This window comes from Cryptosporidium muris, genomic scaffold (assembly GCF_000006515.1).
Source record: "Cryptosporidium muris RN66 scf_1106632373475 genomic scaffold, whole genome shotgun sequence".
NCBI lineage: Eukaryota > Apicomplexa > Conoidasida > Eucoccidiorida > Cryptosporidiidae > Cryptosporidium > Cryptosporidium muris.
Window position 1 is genome coordinate 159,515 of NW_002196574.1, and position 18,219 is coordinate 177,733.

Genomic DNA, 18,219 nt, shown 5'->3' on the forward strand with positions numbered 1-18,219 from the left:
TTCTATTTTATTTTTTTTTTCCAAGATTATAAGTTTGTAACATAGATAATATAAGTAATAAGTTTACTAATAATATTTATTTAGGGAAGTGTATTTAAAATCTTACTGTAAAAAAAATAGATGCGTGAGATATATTTTAATTAAGATCTTACTAACTAGTTTAACTTAACTGAACTACCACTTTATATTTATTTTAGAGCGCATTTCAATTCTTGCTCTATCCCTTTATAAAACTAGTGAAAAGTACTAAGAAGTATGACTGTTCTAAAAAAAATATATTACAGTTATCTGATAAGAATATAGAGATTGGGATGCTGAGTATAGGAGTTTGTATTTCAGTATACAAATTAGCTTATCTAAAGGTATCGAGCAACGAATTACTCAACAATCTTAGAATAGCAAAATCTTATTACCCACAAAAATCACAATATCCTCTAGAAGTATCAAAAAGTAGTATCTTAAAGAAATATTTTATTTCTACTAATACTAACTCCTTAAATCGTCCTAAATGGAGAAATGTGCTAAGTGCTGATCGCAAAGAATTTAATTCAAAGAAACATAATCATCTTAAAATAGGTAAAAATTATAAAATTGGGGAAAGATCATTGTTTGATAAGTCATATGAACCTTTGTTTCAAACGAAATTAGAAACAAAGGTATATTTGAGTAAAAGTGAAATAATAAAACTTTTTTTATACCCATTAGCAACAATTGTCAGTGTATTATGGATATTCTGGTATATAATAAAATATTGGTGTAATATCAAAGACTTTGATCAATTTTTGCGTACTACTAAATGGCTATTAAAGAAAAAGCCTATCCCAAAGGAATTTAATACAATTCAGTAAGATAGATAAAAATAAGTGTAGCTATGTATTACTTCAAACTTGCTAAATTCCTATTATAGTTAAAATATTCTTCTCTTTAAATTAGATCTACCTCTTCTCTTAAATACTCTCCTATATCTGTTTGGTGATATACAATAATATTCTCTGCATCTGCTGTTTTTACTTCACTGGAACTTTTTGCTAACACACCAAATCCAAGAGGTGTTTCATCCATAGAACATATTATCACCCCCATATTATTGCTTAATCCATCTGTCATACGCCCTATATGTCGTTTTATTACATGATTCCCATATATATAACTTTGTTCACCACCTGCTTTAACCCAAACCTTGTTTGTCGTTAATCTTGCCAAATGCTGCAGTGCTGTAATGCCAAGACGAAATTTCTTTGATTTAGTAAATTTCCCTAAGCAGACCCCCATACTTAAGAGACTCTTCTTTGGAACTAAAGAAGCTGCTTTAGCTATAGATTCACTCATGTAAAATACGCGTTCTTTATGCAATCTAAATACATAAGTCTCATCTTCACAATCTATCAAAGACATAAGATTTCCACCTATATAAATACTCAACTTCTGGAATAATATCTTCGTTTCATCTTCAGTTAGAGGCCTCATTATATATATTAGATGAATATATTGTTAATATAGAATGATTTTAAGTATACTAGAACCTAGTTGACTATTATCCATTATTGACTTTAGCGGTATACAGCTAAGCGACCTTTTTATAATAAGCGGGTTGAGGAATATTAAGTTGTAGGTCTTATTCACTTCGGAAATATATTGTATAAATAATAAGGTAAAATCTTATTATAATTCACCTCTTACATTTCTCTTATTACATCTTTTGAGTCTCTACTTTTGCGAGTGTTATTATGAACTTTAACACAATATCCATCTTTTCTCATATATGTTCCTTTAGGACATTGATAAGTAGGATCCACAACACCTATACATTTCCCTTCTGCCTCAGTATAACCATTAGGACAGCTTAATGTATATGGTGTAAATTCTAGAGCTGTACACTGACCCATATTAGATATAGGTCTTACTGGTCCCATAAGTTTTCTAGGAATTCCAGTATTAGTATTGCCTGTATTGGTCAATTCAAGGACATTTGGTAAAGCAGTTGAGATGTATCTAACCTCAGAATATCCTGGTGGACACTGATAGCTTCCTTCAACTTGATTATACTCTTTACAATTTTCATGTTTGCAAGTTTTTTCTCTAGTATATGTACATTTATTATATTGTGTTAATTTACCACCAGTATCACACCTATACAAAAAAGGTGAATGGACAATTTCCCTACATAAATCTGCATTATGAGGTCCAAGTGATTCAGAACCCTTTTTACACTCCAGTTCAGGTGCAAATTCTAAAAATGCTTCACATCCTCCTATTGGACATTCCATTTCTACATTTTCTATGCACATTCCATTTTGAAATTCTGCCATAGGGTTTGCACATTGCTTAATAACTGGAACTTTTGTTTTAGAAATACATTTTGGAGTTATTTGAATAATTGTTTCATGAAAGTCATGGGAACTATGGGTATGATGATATTGTAATGATAATGAATGAGAATTTAAGGATGAATTATCCAATTCATAGCCATTTGGACATTTCCATTGAGGAGATAATCTTTTCAAAATAGTTTTGCAATTTGATGTATTACAACGAGGTTGCTTAGTTAACACACATTCATATTGTTTGGATTCATTTATTGTTAAAATTCCTCCATATGGACACTCATGTAAAGCTTCCTTTATTGATATCTCATTTTCTTCATTCTTATTAGGGATACAATAAGGTAATTTTTCTTTATTTGTAGAAAGAGAGTAATATGCTGGACAAGAATACTGTATAGAACTAATTTCTCGCATTTCACACTTTGATCCAACTAGGTTATAACCTTTAGGACAAGAAAGTATTGGTGAAGTTGTCTGAGAAACTTTGCATTCTATTTTTACTGATGATCTTTTTCCATCTGGACAGATATATATAATAGGTGTAGTTTCAGTAGAGGTACATAATTTCTCGATATATTTTGGAGTTTCTGTACATTGATGAATAATTCGTTCTGGGTCAATTTCTAAATGGTTGACATGATGGTTTTCATGATGATGACCATGGTGGTTATGATGACCACGATGGTTATAGTTACCATAATATCTTCCTTCTAAATTTATAGATGTGTCAAATTGTTGAATTTCATTTCTAAATGTGCTACACTGCTTGATATATTCTGTCTTTGAACAATCTTGCTTAATTTTTCTTTCACATATATTTTCTAGTTTATTTATTGAATATCTTGGTGGACATGTCTTAATAGGTTCTAAAATAGTTTCATGAATACAATCTTTGGTGGAATCTTGTAAATTGTAATTTGGTGGACAATTTAGAATTGGATCTTCACTTTTACTCTTTACACAATATGACCTCACTATAACTGCATCTGGATCAGTGCAATATACATCAGGTCTAATATCTAATCTTGGGATTTCTGGTAAATGGCAATGACCATTTTTATATATATATGGATGATCACATTTTGAATTTGAAGTATAGCGTTTTATACATAATTTTTGGCTAGGAATGAAAGTATAGCTATTTGGACAAATTTGAGGTATCTCTTCTTTGTACAAAATACAGACTTCAACCCCCATATTGTCACTTTTTTTAATCATTTGAGGTGGGCATTCACTTATAGCATCTATTGATTCAATCTTTTCACATGTTAATTCATGATGTTGATTTAATGGTATATTGCTTGCATGGTGTTCTATATAAATATCAGTAAGACCTCGTAATGTATAATCTTGAGGACAAGAAACTTCAGGTTTTACTTTGAGTATACATTCTCCATTCGATGTTTCATATGCTTCAGGAGGACACTTTGGAGTATGAAATACTTTAATTTTGCAAACTGGAGCTGGAGACCCATCATCTTTATAATTTGGGTCTCCATCTAAAAATGCTGTTGATGATACAAAGGTAAGCTTATTATGAGAATGCATTAATTGAAATTTATCGGGAATTTTGTAGCAGTTATATTGTTTATTATGATTTATATGTTTATAACATCCATCTAATTCTTCCACACTATCATTATCACAATATATTTGAGCATCTTTCAGGGCATAACAACCTCCCTCACCATCATCCATAAATCCAAATTCACATTCTGGAGTTTCTTCTATTTCAAAATAGCATCCTTGTTTTTGTTTATATTTCATATATGTTGTACCTGTTGGACATGTTATAATTTTCTCGGTATGAATATTTCTGCTACATTGTGTAACACCTGTAGGTTTATACTCTGGAGGACAACTTTTAATAATTGGTTCTGTTATTACACATCCCTTCTCTTGAATTGAATAAATTCCGTTTAGAGGACATACAGGTAATGGAGTTGTTGCACATTCTCCTGATGTGCAGATAACTTCTTGAGAATATGAGGTTAGAGTAAAATTCACCCATATTACTAGCAATAGCCATGGGATTTCAAATTTTATAAATTTATTCCTTCGAAGCATTTCAATTGCTTCCTATTTCACGCATTTCTATTAGCTAAAGTTGTTTGTTTTATTATCTTTTATTTTGCAATTGGTAAGAATTTTCTCGGTTTCGAGCTTAAAGTCAGTTTGATCTCTTTAGGCTTAGTATAACTACTATGTAACTTTCTATAATTTTATTGATTTTAGGCTATAATGTAGGATAGAGGTTACACTTTCTAGATTTAGGTAAAATTATTTATGATTTGTAATAGCTACATTAGACAAGTAAACTTAATATAACACAAAATATCCGAAAATAAGGAATAAGACAAAATATGAATATTATTATGAATAATCGACTAAGCTATGAATAAAGAGATTGACAAGTGAAATATTCAAATATTCCAATAGCTAGATACTTGATCAAAACTAAAAAACAATTCTACCAACAATGAGGGTGGAAGTAGTATACAATCAGCTTGACTCTAATACTTGATTGCAAATATCTCAATTTAATTGTCAATCATTGGGAGTCATTACTTTCTTGTTATCTTCCTCTAAATTCTCCTTGATATTATCAAATATGTTTACTGAAGATTCAATATTTGAATGAGATGCTGGTGGTATTGAGACTTGATTATTCATGATATTTTTATTTTGTTGATTGCATCCAATATTGCAAGTCGCTGCATTTGGTACTATTGTCGGGATAAACTGTGAATATGTTCCGATGAATGGTATTCCATAGGCATAAGGACTTGGATACCAACCTGGATATGTAGCAGCTGCTACCATTGCAGCTGCTGCAGCATAGTCTTGCTGATAATTTATTGTCGGAGATGTACTACATATACTAATATTTGATGAAGGCATGATCTTCATATCTTGCCCTGGAATCTTAACATGTTGTTCTATTAAGGATGCCATAGCTGGAACCTTTGATGAAAGATTTAAAGATGACATACCGTTTGTATCAATATTTTGAATTTCAGGACCTAATTCAGTCTTAGATTCAGGTAATGTTGATTGTGCAATTCCCAAATGTGTTGGAATAAATGAATTGGTATTATTTGGAGCTCCTGAACTCATTCCAAAATTAGCTGCGGCAGCTGCAAAAGCCATTTGTTGCTGCAAGTAATAATTAGTCATTTGTAAATGTTGTAAAGCAGCAAGTGTATTATAATCTATGTTGCTTAATGTACCCCCTCCGAGTGATGAATCAACAAATATTGGACTATACTGTGGAGTTGATACATAGCTAGTATCTGATGACTCCACTGTATCAGATTTTGAGGGTTTGAATCTTTTCGAAGAGATAGAGGTAGCTGTTGTCGTTGGATTCATAAAAACACCTGTTGATTGTCTTTCAACCATCCTTTCAACATCATTTTGACTAGCCATCAATGATAAAAAGATTTCATCTGATGATAAATTATCATTTGAAGTAGTTATATTACTAGTACTTTGCTCTGACAGACTTTGTGCTATTTGTTTGTTTTTAGAAGTAACGTAATCACGAGCTGATGTTATTGGACTTGTTAAACCTGTATTATTGTCACTTGTATTATCCATCTTCTTAATAATTTCACCATATAATGTAGCTGGATTAATATTAGATGTATTATAATGTGACCATACTTCATCATCACTTTCTGGAGCAGGGAAGTGCAGCATTATACCCTTAGTTTTTCTTGCTTCTTTCAATGCCTGAGTACCAACATAAGGTTCGTTTGATTCATCATCACTTTCTGTAAATCTGAAATGTTTTAAGTGACTTCGACGATGCAATGGGCTATTAATCAATAAAAATCTTATAGCTGCCTTCTCAGCTTCTCTTACAGTTGCGTATGGTTTATTAGGTCCCACATAAAAACTTTTAGAATACTTCCTTGTTGCCCAAGTAAATCTTGCATAAACTCTGCTTTCTTTATCTTTCCAATAGACACCAATTTGATTATATTTTAGCTGACGTGGACCAATATCATAATTAGCAGTTGACAATCGTCTACATTGTTTAGTAGAGACTATTGGTCCCATATTATTGGAATCCTTACAGAAATTTGTATTATTTACTACATTATTACTTACATCTAATGGCTGTATATCAAAGGCTGATTGTTCCTCAGCTTTATCATCATTACTTGTAGAACCATATTGGGGCAATATACCAGTAGAATTAGTACCAGAGACTGATAAAATACTGTTGGAATCCCCCAGTTCATTTGTAGTTATTGTTGTAGTTAAGCAAGAATCATCATTTTCTACGAAATTAGAATCTACACTCAATGTTGACTTTGTAATATCATAGTTATAAATACCTGTATCAGCCTCCTCATTAATTTCATTATTATTAACATCACCACATAATTTTGAGTCAGAAACAAAAGAATCTCTCACTGTCAACATGTTAGAATAATTCTAACCACCACCTTTATTTTATATTACTTATACTGAATTCACTCAGCGCTGATGCATGTACTCATAAAATCTCCGTCAATTCCCTTTAATAGCCGTTTTAAACAAGAATATACGTAACCAATTGAGATAGTATTCAACTAAAAAAATTATAAGAAGTTTAACTCGAAAGATCTTTCTGATCTAATGCAATCTTTGGCTTGAGTATTAATATTAATATTTTTGACCTGTTACCTTGAAAAACGACTTTCACCTGTGCAATTAGCAATATACAGCTCCACTATAATTTGGTATATGCTCCAAACCTCCTAATCTGTGATTATTCGATCAGAATCCACGTAATTTAATAAAATGAATGGTACCGATACCACACGTGCGCATATGAGCATGCCTTTAATGTGGGCAACACGTGGATAGGGCGCCAATATATTGCCTATAGGCGTACTGGATTTAAAAATAAAAGATGCTTTAAGTCTAATCTTCCGTAAGATATCTTTCATCAAGAGTGGAAATTCTTTGAAGTGATGTTTTGACTGAACATTTTCAGTGGATTTATATAAGATTTATGAAGTGTTGTTCCTAATTTTTCTACTTTGTGTGGTTTTTTTTTTTTCTAAATTTTGCATGTACATACCGGCAATAATACATGCAAAGGTACATATAATAGATAGTAGGGGCATAGTTTGATATATCTTTTTTAAAAGACTCTAATCTATAAGATATTAATAATTGTAGTACTTTTTTTTGAAAGAGCAGAAGTTTTGCTGAAAGTTCTAATGATTTGCATATTTTAGAGATTCATGCAAACAGTACTGCTAAAGGGCGCTAGTTATGTTTAGTTTTGCGGGCTTTAATAGCTCTAGCTACCCTAACGGGAGGGGAAGTGAGGGGAGATAATCCTAACGGGTGCAACCACTGTTTCGAGTACAACCAGTAATTATTTTTAATTTATTTTGGTGAGGTGTAGAATAGATTTTGTTTGGTTTAGATAATATTGGGAACAAGATCATAATTGAACTATACTGGTGTAGAAATGAAGAGTGAGATTGTTGATGGTTGTGTAGCTGCATGTCACATTGCATATGCGTGCTCTGAAGTGGCTTTTATATATCCTATAACTCCTTCTAGCTCCATATCAGAGGCTGCAGACTCTTGGATGGTTAAAGGTAAAAAGAATTTATTTGATCAGGTAGTGTCTGTAGTAGAGATGCAGAGCGAAATGGGCTCTGCAGGCGCATTACATGGGTCTCTATGTGTTGGTTGTGTTACCACTACATTTACTGCCTCTCAAGGTTTATTACTAATGATTCCAAACATGTATAAGATTGCTGGTGAACTTTGGCCTTGTGTTTTTCATGTTACTGCTAGGGCACTAGCTACTTCTTCTTTATCTATTTTTGGGGATCATAATGACATTATGGCTGCACGTCAGACAGGTTGGGCATTTTTAGGTGCAATGACTGTTCAAGAAGTGATGGATTTAGCTCTTGTTGCACATATTAGTACTTTGGAATCAAGCATGCCATTTGTACACTTTTTTGATGGATTTAGAACATCTCATGAGCTTCAAAAAATTGAAATGATTGATTATGATACTATAAAGGCTCTTTATCCATACGATAAACTACGAGCTTTTAGATCTCGTGCACTAAACCCAACTCATCCAGTTCTCCGTGGTACTGCAACTAGTTCTGATGTTTATTTCCAAACAGTTGAATCAAGAAATGCATATTATGATGCCGTACCTACTATAGTTCAAGATGTAATGAACAAAGTTGCAAAATATACTGGCAGACAATATAATTTATTTGACTATTATGGCTATAAAGAAGCAGAGTATGTTATTGTTGTAATGGGATCTGGGGGGTTAACTATTGAGGAGATGATCGAATATCTTATTAAAGAATCTAATGAAAAAGTTGGAATGATAAAAGTTAGATTATTTAGACCTTGGTCACCTGATACCTTTGCAAAGGTTTTACCAACAACAGTTAGAAGAATCACTGTTTTGGAAAGATGTAAGGAAAGTGGTGCACTAGGTGAGCCTCTATACTTAGATGTAAGTACAACTATTATGAGGATTATGCAATCAGATAGCAGATATAAAAATATCTCAGTTATTGGTGGGAGGTATGGTTTGGCGAGCAAGGAGTTTACACCTGGAATGGCACTTTCTATATGGGAGAATATGAGGTCAGAGAGTCCAATTCAGAACTTTTCAGTGGGTATTAATGATGATGTTACGTTTAAATCTTTACAAATAAGGCAACCTAAACTAGATTTACTTACAGATGAAACACGTCAGTGTATGTTTTGGGGTTTGGGATCAGATGGCACTGTTTCTGCAAATAAAAATGCGATAAAAATTATTGGGGAATCAACAAATTTATTTGTACAGGGTTACTTTGCTTATGATGCTAAAAAAGCTGGTGGTGCTACAATGAGCCATTTAAGATTTGGACCTAAGCCTATTAAATCACCATACTTACTCCAACGTTGTGATTATATTGCTGTTCATCATCCATCTTATATATACAAATTTGATGTTTTGGAAAATATCAAAGAAAATGGGATATTTGTTTTGAATTGTTCATGGAAATCTGTTGATAAGATTAGTGAAGAACTACCTGCCAGAATTAAATCAATTATTGCTAGAAATAATATTAGGATGTATGTTGTTGATGCTCAAGATGTTGCAATTAGAGCAAATCTTGGTAGGAGAATTAACAACATACTTATGGTAGCTTTCTTTCGCTTAGCTAATATAATACCTTTTGAAGAGGCTATTAATTTGATTAAAGATGCAATACAGAAGTCTTATAGCAAAAAGGGAGAAGCTGTTATTAAATCAAACTGGAGGGCTGTAGATCTTGCCTTGGAGTCTTTAATAGAAGTTAAATATAACCGGGATGCTTGGTTATCTAGCTTTTCAAATCAGATAGTTGGTAATGGTTATGAAATTTCTAAAGGTATAATTGAAGAATATCCTTATAGTAAGACAACTAGTGAAACATCAACATGTGAATCTCCATTTTCAAAGAAGCAAATTCAAATATCAATAAATGAAAAACCAGATCTAAATAAGTTTGTATCAGATGTGTTAGAGCCAGTTAATGCTTTAAAAGGTGATAACTTGCCTGTATCAGTTTTTGACCCTAGTGGTGTTGTGCCTTTAGGTACTACAGCATTCGAAAAACGTGGAATTGCTATATCTATACCAATAGTTGATATGAACAAGTGCACACAATGCAATTATTGCTCCATTGTTTGTCCTCATGCCGCTATCAGACCATTTTTATTAGAGGAAGTGGAATTTGAAGAAGCTCCTAAATCTATGCATATATTAAGAGCAAAGGGTGGTGCGGAATTTTCATCTTATTATTATCGTATACAAGTTGCACCTTTAGATTGCACAGGTTGTGAGCTATGTGTACATGCTTGTCCAGACGATGCACTACATATGGAACCATTACAAATGGTTCGAAACCAGGAAATACCTCACTGGAATTACTTAGTTAAATTACCCAACCACGGTTATAAATTTGACAAGAGTACAGTTAAAGGATCACAATTTCAAAAGCCATTATTAGAATTTTCTGCAGCATGTGAAGGTTGTGGTGAAACACCTTATATTAAGTTACTGACACAATTGTTTGGCGAGAGAATGGTAATTGCTAATGCAACGGGTTGCTCATCTATATGGGGTGCATCATTTCCATCTGTACCATATACCGTCACTGACAAAGGGTATGGACCTGCATGGGGTAACTCTCTCTTTGAAGATAATGCTGAATACGGCCTGGGTATGGTAGTAGGCTATAGACAAAGAAGAACAAGGATAGAAGCATTAATCAAGGAGTTTTTAAATAAATCTGACGACCAGAAACTTAAAAATATACATGAAAAGAGTGCAATTAAAGATGTTTATCTAAAATTTGAAGATTACTTAAGATCATGGCTTAAGAATATGAATGAAGGGGATGTATGTCAATATTTATATGAGAAGATAACTACAACTATTGAGGAGAATTTGGAATGTAATAAATTTGATACCTTATTATCAGATGAGCATTTAGAAATGCTGAGGAGAATTTATCAGGATAGAGATTTATTTCCCAAAATAAGCCATTGGATTGTAGGTGGAGATGGTTGGGCATATGATATTGGATATGCAGGGCTAGATCATGTTCTAGCATATGGTGAAGATGTTAATATTTTAATTTTGGATACAGAGGTCTATTCCAATACTGGAGGTCAGACATCAAAGAGTACACCATTTGGTGCTGTAGCAAAATTTTCACAAGGTGGGAATTTGAGACAAAAAAAGGACTTGGGATTAATTGCAATGGAGTATGGATCGGTATATGTAGCTTCTATTGCATTAGGAGCGAATTATCAACAGACAATCCGTTCATTAATGGAAGCAGAGCGTTATCCTGGCACATCTTTGATTATTGCATATTCAACTTGCATTGAACATGGATATGATAAGTATACATTGCAACAAGAAAGTGTAAAACTGGCTGTAGAAAGTGGTTATTGGCCATTGTATCGCTTCAATCCACAACTTTTAAAGTTCGATGAAATAAACAACACAATAGTAACATTGTCAACTGGTTTTACGTTAGATTCTAAAAAGATCAAAGCAGATATTAGTCAATTTTTAAAACGTGAAAATCGTTTTTTACAATTATTTCGTAGTAATCCAGAATTAGCATCTATTACTCAGAGTAGATTAAAGATTTATTCAGATAGACGCTTCCAGCATATGAAGAACCTTTCTGAAAATTTATCTGTAACTTCTTTAAAAGATCAAGTTAAAAAACTCAAAGACAAACTATTAGCTCTACAGAATGGTGAAGCTGGAGGGGGTGATCTTAATTTACAGTTTGAAAGAAATATGCACATACTGTATGGGACAGAAACAGGAAATTCAGAAGATGTTGCTTTGTATATACAGGCAGAATTGACATCTAGAGGGTATACAAGCACCGTATGTAATTTAGATGATATAGATATTGATGAGTTCTTAGATCCATCCCAATATTCTTCATTTATTCTAGTAACAAGTACTGCTGGTCAAGGTGAATTCCCGGGTTCTTCAAAAATCTTATATGAATCATTAGAAAGGCGTTATATAGAATTATTATCAAATGGTGAAGATGTTAAATTTCTTTGTAATTTTATGCAATATGGAGTTTTTGGTTTAGGTGATTCTACATATGTGTACTTCAATGAGGCTGCAAAAAAGTGGGACAAACTACTAAGTGACTGTGGGGCAGTTAGAATTGGAAGGATGGGACTAGGGGATGATCAATCTGATGAAAAATATGAAACTGATTTGATAGAATGGTTGCCTGATTATCTACAGTTAGTTAATGCACCAGAACCTAGTAATACTGACGATCAGCCTAAAGACCCATTATATAACGTCCAGGTAATTGAAAATATATATCGCAATGATCAATTAAATATTCAAACAGGAACCTTGCATGCAATTAATTATGAAGGAAATTGTGATATTCCTTATACTCCTATATTGCCTCCTAACTCAATACTATTACCATTAATAGAGAATACTCGTATTACATCATTGGATCATGATAGGGATGTTAGACATTTAATATTTGATCTAAGTGATGATAGTTTACATAAAAATAACTTGCGCTACAATTTGGGTGATAGCCTTGCATTGTATGCTCAAAATGACTTTGAAGAGGCAAAGAAAGCATGTGAATTTTTTGGTTTTAATCCATATAGTATTATTGAGATTAACTTAAATCAGATAGAAACGAACAAGAATATTAGGGTAAATCAGAGATATCTATCTATATTTGGAATGAAGATGACTATTCTGCAATTATTTGTAGAGTGTTTAGATTTATGGGGAAAGCCAGGTCGTAGATTTTATCATGAATTCTACCGATATTGTAGTGGATCAGAAAAGGAGCATGCCAAGAAGTGGTCAAGAAATGAAGGAAAATCATTGATTCAAGAATTTCAGAGTGAAACAAAGACATTTATAGATATGTTCTATCTGTATCCATCTGCAAAACCATCTTTGAGTCAATTACTTGATATTGTACCACTTATTAAACCAAGATATTACTCAATTGCATCATCATGTAAATATGTTAATAATTCAAAGATAGAGTTATGTGTTGGAATAGTTGATTGGAATACATCTTCAGGTATTTTAAAATATGGTCAATGTACAGGTTTTATTAACAGATTACCAAAATTGATCTCAAAAGAGTCTAATGAAGGTATTATGAGTGATACTTCAAATTTTGATATTGTACCAGTTTTACCTTGCTCCTTAAAATCTAGTGCATTTAATTTACCGAAAGATAATATGTCTCCTATAATAATGGCATGTATGGGTACAGGATTAGCACCATTTAGAGCTTTCATCCAATACAAATATTATGTGAAGACTGTATTAAAACAGGAAATAGGCCCAGTTATCTTGTACTTTGGATGCCGTTATAAGAATAAGGACTATCTTTATAGAGAAGAACTTGAGCAATATGTAAATGATGGGATAATCACATCTCTGAACGTTGCATTTTCTAGAGATCCTATAGAAGATAAGAAACAGAAACTTTGTAAGGACAGCCGTATCAGGTATAGACAAAAGGTGTATGTTCAACGCATTATGGAAGAAAATAGTAGCGAATTACACGAGAACTTGATAGATAAAGAAGGATACTTCTACTTATGTGGTACCAAACAGGTACCAATTGACATTAGAAAGGCAATAGTAAATATTATTATGAGTCAAGATAGTAATGCTACAGAAGAAAGTGCCAATGAAATACTCAATGGCTTACAAATAAAAGGCAGGTATAATATTGAGGCCTGGTCATAGAATTAAGGATATTTATTACTTATAATATTGATCCTAGTACACCACTTAACTTAAGAATTCATGGTCCCTAATATTTAAGAATATAAATATTAGATAACTTAGATTTTCGACTTTATTATTTTTTATTTTCTATCAAGATTCAAATAGTTCTATTCCTTATGAAAAACAGCAAATTACAAAGTATTCTAGAATATCTTACATACTTATTCAAAATCATAATATTAAAAAAGAAATCACTCCTGAATATATTGGGTATCAAATTGCATTCCAAGATCCTGACAATACTTAATTACTGTAGTGCCTAGTAGGCATGCTGGAGTGGAAATCCCATATCTAGGCGGTAGAGCCTCTTCATCATGTATCAAAGCAAGCACAGATGAAAGTGCTGTCTTTGCAGTGGCAACATATGCCTCGCAATCTTTCAATTGTACAATGCATTTAAAGTGCTTTCCTTGTAAGGTATGACCCAAGAATATAGCCTCAAGTACGGTATCATGGGCCTTAGTAGTATCTGGTCCAAAGCCACTTACATATGTAGAACCACATTTTAGTTTTGAAATCAGCAATGAAAATTGGATAAGAAAAGGACTAACTTTAATCATTATTGAGTTCTTTAATGCTTCAAGGTATGATTTACAGATGTTTCTCACAGAAAATATAAAATCCATACCATATGGGTAACCCATCTCTTCATTAGAGAAATGAACAAACTGATCAATAGTACTAGACATTACCATAGGTGAGGTCCAAGATTCAAGTTTTTCATCATAAATAGGTTTTATTACTTCTCTATTTTTTAACATAATTTCATTTATATTGCTTAAACATAAAGTACCGCTACATAGATAATACGGATTTCCCATTTCAGTCAATTCTTCTGAAGTTAATGATTTATATAAATTAATCATAGAATGAATCGTTCCGCTACTAAATTCTTGTGAGTGACCTTCATGTCTAAAGTAATGTTTAACTTCTTGACATGGAAACCCACTTGTAGATGTTGCAAAATTTTGTAAATGTAGTAGTCCTAAATCACTAATTGAAGCTATAAAACCGCTACAAACAACAAATTTTAAATTCTTTGAGGCTATTGATATGCCATACATCCTTTGTATTTTTCTAATCCAATATAGCTCACCAGTGATATCAACATAATTAGTATAATTTTCTGCACACAACCTTACAATTATTTCACCACATTCAAGATATGGCCCAGCTAAGTTCAAACAAACTTTTGAATTAGAAATACATTTCCTTAGCTCATCTTCAGTAGTGCACTGAAACATCGGAATTGTAGAGATTATCTTCTCACCTTTCCTATTATCTACATCTAATATTCTTATTAGTTTGTTCCGTAGATTCTCCATTTTATCCATATCTCTTCCTCCCAAACAATATTTTAACGAAGTTGTTGATCCAAAAGCCTTTACTAGTAGTTCACATACTAGATGACCCGTATAACCTGTGCATCCCCAAACAAATAGATCATATTGCTTCTGTATTGTAGACATATCTCCGTAATTATTTAAATCAAAGTTTCATAAAAACAATTTTATTATATATTAATATTAATTCAATGATCTTGCCTATCTCACTATTTTGTATTTTTGTGGTAATATTAAATCTGTAGACATATCTTTACATATACTTGAGCAGATGTTGTTATGTAGCTGTCCCCCTTTAAAACCCCTTCCACAAGTGCCAGAACATTCAATTCTACCAAATAATTATTTTTACCTAGTATATTTAGATCCAACCTAAAACCCGTATATTTAGTCTTTCTTTTACATATAAAAATAGATATTATATAGATATAACCTGACCAACTTTCCTTTCTTTTCTCTTTTTTAAATAAAATTATGTACTTAGTGGAATAACACCCGCAGAAAGAGGAAGCAATATAAAAACATCTTATTCAACTTCTTTATTAATATATCTTTGTAGTAATATATATATAACTGAGGCTTCTTAATCCTGAGGTCTTACTGAAGATATAAGTTTATTATTTCTGTATATATATATTATGAAATATTTCCAATTTTATTACACATTAACTTACAAAAATATTGAGAAATATACAAATCTTATCCCATTAGTAAATAAATACTAATTTCTAACTTTATAATACCAACTTCTTTTCTCTTGCTGTGTATAAATACAGCTAAATATAATGTGCCTTAAAAAAAATATAAATCCCATGAATAGTTATTTGCATGCATCTAATAGTACTATTTATTTCCACATAAACATGTAATGTGCTAGTATTGTAGAACATTATTTACATGCAGAATTGAATTAAATAGAGAAATATCCATAAATTCCTATACCATTATATATAATACAGATAATTAATAGAAGTAATCAAAGTTTATTATAAAAGATGACTTAGAGAAACTTTACTTATTTTTTCATTATTTTCCGAAATATCTTTTATTTCCCCAGTATATATGTATTTTATATCAGAACTATCTATACTGTTTCCTTCACATTTATTCATCTTCTGTAACTTTTCTTTCCTTTTAGCTTTATCTACTTGTTCAATATAAAAATTATTTTCTTTTTGAACTTGGTTTAGTCTAGCTTGTAGCTTAACTTTCCTAACTACTTTCTTGTATCGATAATGTTCAATCAAATTATGCCACTTAAACTTTGGAAGATACCTAAGGCACCATATATCATCTCTCCATCGATTATGTCTCTTTTTCCCACCAATATTTGTGTTATTTAAAGAAATAGCAACAGATTTTGCTATTTGCTTATCCTTAAATTCTATCCATCCATCTATATATCGCATTTGACGTGATCCACCCATTTTAACTCTTTTTTCATATATTGACTTATCTTCGGGATACATAAATATCCTATCTATTTCACCAAACTGGCTCATATACTCACGGATATGATGTGGTTGCATACCTGGAGGTATCCTAGAAATATAGATAACTCCAGTATTATCACTAGTAGTTAAACTGATAGATTGGGGATTAATAGATGCTCCCAAATTATTCCCAATATCCCCTTGTAAATCAGTTAGTTTAAGAGACTTATTACTATTAATATCTTTGATTATTTCATTCATTATTCAGAGAGTTCTGTAGTTTCAACACCTGACAAATTATATTATCAGCGCTAATATTACTTAGGGGGCCGCTATATATATAGATTTGAACCTAGCTAATTAGCATTATTCAGGTACCTAACCATGTATATTAATAATACAATGGAATTTAATGTTATAATGTATTATATATATTTCTTAAATATACTGACATAGTATAGATAAAACTTTAAGATTTTAATAGACTTAATATTAAAGTAATAGGAGTAAAGATATAAACACTATTACAAAGATTTCAATAAAGGAAATATAACAGAGAATAGATTAAGTAATAACTAAATTTCAAAAACTAATAAACTAAACTATTGATTCTTACACTCTTCACCTGTTTTAGTACTAAGATGTTTGTGATTTGATTTCCTGAATTTAGCTTTGTGTTTTCCACCATTATCATCATTATTATTATCATCATCGTCATCATCATCGTCATCATCATTATCATCATCATCAATATTTAATATATCACCTTCATCATCTTCATCAGCTTCATCATCTTCATCAATAGCTTCACCCGTAAACCAGTGTACTGCATATGGAATTAGTTTGTCTCTAATAAATACTCCCATTTCATAGTCTGTCTCAATAGCTGCTTCTAGTTCCATTACATCATATCTATCCATTTTTTCAAGCTTATCATCGGTAGGAACATCTAATGGCTTGAAAAAATTAAAAAAGCTCTCTCTTGTTATTGTTTCAGTAATCATACGAATTTCTTTTGTTTGTTTATGTCTTTGTCTTCTTGTTACAACTTCCTGAGTTGGGTCTTTACCTTGTTTCCATAATATTGGGCTTACTGTAGTATTGCTTAATAATGGTTCATCTTCATCTAACTGAACCATTACATATGTTTTAGATATACTTGTACCTTCAAAGTATGAATTTGGTTTAAACGTAAAATTTAATGTAAAGCCTGCTTGTAATTCATCTGTCCATTCATAAGTAATATCTACTAGATATGAAAGAATAGGTATATCATATAGTTCAATAGCAGAGCCTAGCATTCTACTATTCTTCATTGCAATTACCCAAAATTGAGGTAAGCCTGGAGTTCCTCCTTCTTCAGCATCACCTTGCACTAGAACCTGTTTCCTGCGTTCATATATCATATTATATTGAATTTCATATTTGGCACGTAATTTTCGCATTTCTGCCATGTGTTCTTGTTCTACAAGTCTAAATTCATCTTGTAGACTCCGGAGTTTTCCCAAAGATATTCTACCTTCATTCGTTAGGTGTACTTCTAGCTCATCAAGCTCCTCCAAAATATCATTACCATGAGCGTTCATCGTTTATTTCCTCAATATTCTCTAAACTTATTCTTTTCTTTGATTTATTAGTAACAAGTTACTGAGCGCGGTTATGTAATCTCATCTAATTTAGACTAAGCTAAAAAACCTCCCTCTATAATTAAATTGTTCTGTGTCATTGTTTTATTAATATACAGCTATATATTATATCAAATA

At 31.8% G+C, this 18,219-nt stretch overlaps 8 protein-coding genes across 8 annotated transcripts, besides 4 other annotated features; 2 read left to right on the forward strand and 6 right to left on the reverse strand.

The window, feature by feature from the left end:
- Positions 1-311: 311 nt before the first annotated feature.
- On the forward strand, positions 312-848 carry CMU_012790 (uncharacterized protein; the record flags this gene model as incomplete). Its single annotated transcript, XM_002140918.1, has 1 exon — positions 312-848. The coding sequence occupies one exon, from the start codon at positions 312-314 to the stop codon at positions 846-848; it is 537 nt and encodes a 178-aa protein (XP_002140954.1).
- Positions 849-924: 76 nt separating this feature from the next.
- Positions 925-1,467, reverse strand: CMU_012800 (60S ribosome subunit biogenesis protein NIP7, putative; the record flags this gene model as incomplete). The annotated part of the gene is made up of 1 exon (XM_002140919.1): positions 925-1,467. The coding sequence occupies one exon, from the start codon at positions 1,465-1,467 to the stop codon at positions 925-927; it is 543 nt and encodes a 180-aa protein (XP_002140955.1).
- A 209-nt stretch (positions 1,468-1,676) lies between these two features.
- CMU_012810 (uncharacterized protein) lies at positions 1,677-4,391 on the reverse strand (the record flags this gene model as incomplete). The annotated part of the gene is made up of 1 exon (XM_002140920.1): positions 1,677-4,391. The coding sequence occupies one exon, from the start codon at positions 4,389-4,391 to the stop codon at positions 1,677-1,679; it is 2,715 nt and encodes a 904-aa protein (XP_002140956.1).
- A 480-nt stretch (positions 4,392-4,871) lies between these two features.
- On the reverse strand, positions 4,872-6,758 carry CMU_012820 (uncharacterized protein; the record flags this gene model as incomplete). Its single annotated transcript, XM_002140921.1, has 1 exon — positions 4,872-6,758. One exon carries the CDS (start codon positions 6,756-6,758, stop codon positions 4,872-4,874), a length of 1,887 nt encoding a protein of 628 aa, XP_002140957.1.
- Positions 6,759-7,701: 943 nt separating this feature from the next.
- Positions 7,702-7,722: a sequence feature (AT_rich).
- A 78-nt stretch (positions 7,723-7,800) lies between these two features.
- Positions 7,801-13,638, forward strand: CMU_012830 (pyruvate:NADP+ oxidoreductase protein, putative; the record flags this gene model as incomplete). Its single annotated transcript, XM_002140922.1, has 1 exon — positions 7,801-13,638. The coding sequence occupies one exon, from the start codon at positions 7,801-7,803 to the stop codon at positions 13,636-13,638; it is 5,838 nt and encodes a 1,945-aa protein (XP_002140958.1).
- Positions 13,639-13,871: 233 nt separating this feature from the next.
- CMU_012840 (uncharacterized protein) lies at positions 13,872-15,149 on the reverse strand (the record flags this gene model as incomplete). Its single annotated transcript, XM_002140923.1, has 1 exon — positions 13,872-15,149. The coding sequence occupies one exon, from the start codon at positions 15,147-15,149 to the stop codon at positions 13,872-13,874; it is 1,278 nt and encodes a 425-aa protein (XP_002140959.1).
- Positions 15,150-15,156: 7 nt separating this feature from the next.
- Positions 15,157-15,212: a sequence feature (AT_rich).
- Positions 15,213-16,009: 797 nt separating this feature from the next.
- Positions 16,010-16,717, reverse strand: CMU_012850 (uncharacterized protein; the record flags this gene model as incomplete). Its single annotated transcript, XM_002140924.1, has 1 exon — positions 16,010-16,717. The coding sequence occupies one exon, from the start codon at positions 16,715-16,717 to the stop codon at positions 16,010-16,012; it is 708 nt and encodes a 235-aa protein (XP_002140960.1).
- Positions 16,718-17,058: 341 nt separating this feature from the next.
- On the reverse strand, positions 17,059-18,042 carry CMU_012860 (nucleosome assembly protein, putative; the record flags this gene model as incomplete). The annotated part of the gene is made up of 1 exon (XM_002140925.1): positions 17,059-18,042. The coding sequence occupies one exon, from the start codon at positions 18,040-18,042 to the stop codon at positions 17,059-17,061; it is 984 nt and encodes a 327-aa protein (XP_002140961.1).
- Positions 17,139-17,257: a microsatellite.
- Positions 18,043-18,201: 159 nt separating the features above from the next.
- Positions 18,202-18,219: part of a sequence feature (AT_rich) that runs on past the window's edge.